The sequence below is a fragment of the Gregarina niphandrodes genome (assembly GCF_000223845.1).
Source record: "Gregarina niphandrodes unplaced genomic scaffold scaffold00001, whole genome shotgun sequence".
NCBI lineage: Eukaryota > Apicomplexa > Conoidasida > Eugregarinorida > Gregarinidae > Gregarina > Gregarina niphandrodes.
In genome coordinates, this window is record NW_011645773.1 from 682,417 (window position 1) to 686,920 (window position 4,504).

At 56.4% G+C, this 4,504-nt stretch overlaps 1 protein-coding gene across 1 annotated transcript; it reads right to left on the reverse strand.

Annotated features, from left to right (window-relative positions):
• Positions 1–84: 84 nt before the first annotated feature.
• Positions 85–4,184, reverse strand: GNI_009010 (hypothetical protein; the record flags this gene model as incomplete). Its single annotated transcript, XM_011130431.1, has 1 exon — positions 85–4,184. A coding segment is annotated over one exon (4,100 nt), but the record flags the coding sequence as incomplete, so codon positions are not given.
• Positions 4,185–4,504: the final 320 nt, after the last annotated feature.

The window sequence follows — 4,504 nt, forward strand, 5'->3', positions numbered from 1 at the left end:
TCCAAAACCTTCTTCCAGTTAACTCCTTCTAAGGCTTCTTCGGCCTGCACCCATCGAGGCAGATTACCAGCGATCAAGTCCGACATCTGCTGGACAGCTACCGCAGAAGCCGGAAGTCCACTCGACGACCTGTCTCCGTGCTCCACACCCTTGACACCCTCGTCCACATTGGCGGTAAGGCGTAAGGCACCAGACTCCTTGGGTAAAGCACCAGACCCTTCGGGTAAAGCACCAGACCCTTTGGGTAAAGCACCAGACCCTTTGGGTAAAGCACCAGACCCTTTGGGTAAAGCACCAGACTCCTTGGGTAAAGCACCAGACTCCTTGGGTAAGGCACCAGACTCTTCGGGCAAGGCATCAGACTCTTTGGGTAAGGCACCAGACTCTTTGGGTAGTCGCCGCAGCAGGTTTAAGTAGTCCTCCTTATTCTCCGGTCGCGTCACTGACATTGCCAGAGACTCCAAACAGAACGACGGCTCGAGGAAGAACGCATCAGTTTCTGCGTCATCCCCACAACCGTACGTCTCAAGAAGCAATCGAAGACTCTTGTCCAGCATTTTGTCAACAATGTCGCGACACACGTGCTCGACAGCCCTAAACACATAATGCCCCTCTGAAAGCTTCGCCATCCGCGGAAAATCCCAGATCCGACCCACCTCGTCCTCTTGCACCTCGTTCTCCTGGACTCCCTGTCCGCTAGGCCCAGGTGGTCCGCTAGACCCAGGTCGTCCGCTAGACCCAGGTCGTCCGCTAGACCCAGGTCGTCGGCTATGTTCCACCTTTAGCCTGCGTACAGCCTCCCGTTTATTCCGCTCAGGTTTAGTTGCGCCGGAGTTGTTTGCAAGCCGCCCGCCAGGTTGCACTCCGCCAGGTTGCACTCCGCCAGTGGCACTCCGCCACCGTGTGCCGGTGACCAGAGTTTTTTGAGGAGGACTGTACTGCATCAAGTCTACACCCGCCGCCATATGTACGTAAGGAATTCTTTCCCTGATGATGTCGGCCATTTGTTTGGAGCTGAACTGTGACACGGACTGCAGAGACACTCCGATCGGTACCACCTTGTCGATGGTCATCCCGGTCTGCAACGGGAAGAAGGGCTTCCCGTCCGACTCCGCTCCGCCAAAAGTACTCACGCCAGCGATATTCGCCGCTCCGGCTGCCGCGTCGATAGAGGAGCCCGGCAGGAGACTGACTACATCCGCTAGCCGCTTCGCCAGCTCTATTGCTACAGAGTACACCAGGTGCTGGTGCACTGTGCAGCAACTGCCGACCTCCGCAAAGGGTGACACGCCTCCCTCGCCATAGGCTCCCTCCAGATTGTCTTTGGAAGTGAGCCGATGGGTGAACGAAGACAACTGGATGGTCCGCAGCAGGTTCAGTCCCACTACGCACAGCCAACGCAAAGGCAGCTCCAAAGACTCATCAATCGGGTCGTTTGCGGGGGTGGTCCTGTCGTGGGCGGTCTTGTCGTGGGTGGTCTTGTCGTGGGTGGTCTTGTCGTGGGTGGTCTTGTCGTGGGTGGTCTTGTCGTGGGTGGTCTTGTCAGGGGTGGTCTTGTCGGGGGTGGTGTGACTATTGCCGGTCGTATTGTTCGTGATCTGAACGTCGGTACTCTGTGTGGTACTCGCAGAGCTGCAAAGTGCAGCAATGTTCATCCGGAGCAGTTGCATGGCGACGACCAATTGCGCAGCGCCCAGAGCAAGAGACCTTCGTCTTTTCTTGACGTCGAACAAGAATAGTTTGCTCGCTGCCTCGTCATTGAGAAGTCGGACCATGAGCAGCATGGAAGAGCCAAAATGGTTGTTGAAAGATCGGCCCACAGAGGTACGATCCAGGTACCGGAAGAGACTGCCAACGCAGGTGGAGATGCGTTGTGTGGCGTGAGAGTCGATTGTGGTTTTTTTGGCGGTTCTGGCGGGGCACTCTTGAGCAACAGGGACTGGCGTTCCGACGGCAGTTCCGACGGCAGTTCCGACGTTTGCCCATTTGCGGAGTAGAGCTTTGAGCGTGATGACGCGGAAGCCTTCGAGGTTATTAATGGCAGCCATGGCAGTAGTGGGGACGGACCCGTCTCCGGCCCAACAAGCTTTGCAGAGGCGTTTAAGACGATCGCTGACGTCGAGTGTACGGTGCCAGGTTTCAGCAAGCCACGGCCACCGGCCACAGAGATTACGGATGCTTTCGAACTTATGCCCGAAGTCTTTGATGCCGCCCACAGCAGCTGAATCGGCGATGTAACCGAGTCGTGCATATAGGAAGAGGAACTCCGTCACACAGGAAAGTGAAATAAAAGCGCGGTTCGCGAAGGGTCTGCGGCTTTGAGTATGTCTCCTGTTACAACTATGTGAACGGGTTCCGCATCCGGAATCCGTGTTTGTTAAGTTTGTATCCGTGTGTGTCCGTATAATCCTATCCGCCCATAGCTGGACTCGTTCGATGACGCGGACTAGTTGAATGAGTTGCACGCAGCTCAGTACGATGTAGGCGGGTGTTAACGCGGCCGGATCCGGCGCACACGCGCGTGTTTGTCTTGATACCACGTCGAAGCAGAGTTCGAGCAGTCCGAATTCTATCGTACTCCGCCTACTGAGTTCGAGCAACGAAGCCGGGTCTCGCAGACGCTTGTGCACCACCACGTCCTCCAATGTGTCCAGCGAGACAACCTGGCGCTTCCTACCGTACTGATAGATTACTGAAAACAATAACCTCTCCTCCACCGAACAACGCAACCTCTCGCTTCGGCCTCCTTCCGGCATCGCTGCCAACACTTCTCGAGCTGACTTGAGCAATCGCCGTGCCGCCTCCGTCGCCTCCGTCGTCTTCGCCGCCTCCAACTGCTGCGCCAATCGCAAACACTCCACCACCACCGCTTCCTTCACACCGACCGTCTGCCGCACTGACACCAAAGAGCCATCAGCGGGACTCGAACCCCCGTCCGACTTACCGGTCGGGCTTGAGTCCGCCGGATCTGTCTCGGTCATCTTTGTCCCTGGAGTAATGGTGTTGTTCATTCTCTGTACCGTCTTGGTTCTCCTCCGCTCCGTGTTCGTCTCCGTGTCCGTCTCCATGTCCGTCTGCTCCTCATCTTCCTGGTTGTAGTGTGCTTCAATGAGTACGAGCTGCTTGCTGGAGTCTTTATACAGTCGGTAACTACGGCCTTCTGCACAATGGGTGGTAAGGAAAGAGAGAAGTTCATACGCAGTGTACATCGTTCTCCGAATTTGAGACTCAGCAGGGCGGAGTGCAGAAGCCTGAACAAGGTTGGCGCCGCGGAAGAGACCAGCGGGGGTCTGTTTAATCAGCGCGATTTGTTCCGCTCCAGTGAGGGTAGCTTCGAGCCAGACATCGAAGTGGTCGCAATCAGCGAGAGCCTGTTCCGGTTTGAGCAGAGTATCTGGTTCGAGCATGTCCACATCATCCATTAACGCCAATTGGAAACCGGCAAACCCGAATTGCCGGAACCGCCGCCTGGATTCGAACCGGGGATTGCCCCGACATGCGTCCACAAAAGCGCGCACACATTCCTCATCGCTCCTCCGTAATTCACCCCGCGCCCCACCACCTCGCACTGCACGCAACCACTCCGGAGTTCGCCGATACGGCACCAATGCCGTATGGTCCGCAGAACGCGTCCGCCGCAATGGACAACGCGCCGTCTCTGGCACCGTGCCGGATACCGGCTCCGTTCTTGATGACAGCGGCGACAGCTCTACATTCTCCTTCTGTACACTCTCCTGCGCGACCGCAGCTAAGGGCTCAGTTCCCGTAGCCGACTCAATCGCTTGTTTTCTAACTACATTTTCCAAGAACGGATTCACGATCGGTAAAATCCTTGCGGCTCTCGCCAGCTGCTGATCCGGCTCTTCACCCACGATCTCCTCACCCTTCCGGGCCTCGATCGAATTCCCGGTCTCGTCCTCGGAAACTACTCTCTGCCGCATTCTACCGGGTAGCCTCATTAGGTCGGTTTGCCGCACGCTGACCACATCTTCGGCCCGTCTCGTCCTCTGTAGACCCGGCGGGAACGCGCAGTCTACACTCGCACTTGGTGCCAGACGAGACCCCTCCGAACCGCCTCTTCCGTAAGAGCCGTCTCTTGTGTAGTCCGAGCCGCCGTCCGCATCCTCATAAATCCAATTGCTGATTTCACGACCAACCCGGGAGCCCCAATTTGCTAGCTCCATAGGAACCTCTTCCACACGCGCTACAGGCTGTGGAGCCAAGCCCAATTCTGGTGAGCCAAAATTCGCATAAGTCCTCGTCAAACCAACTTCGCCGAACGCCCAGTCCGTGGCTTCCAACAGCGCTAACAACTCCGGGCTAGGCTCTCCCTTGAGCTCGGCTCGTCTCGTCAATAACTCATCTTGTTCGAGATACAGCTGGTTGTGTAATCGGCGAACATGGAAAGCCAAATCGTTATCATTTAGTCTACAGATAACATGTATTTACCGACCTCCAATACCGACCAGTGTAGGTAGCCAGTGTAGGTAGCCAGTGTAGGTGG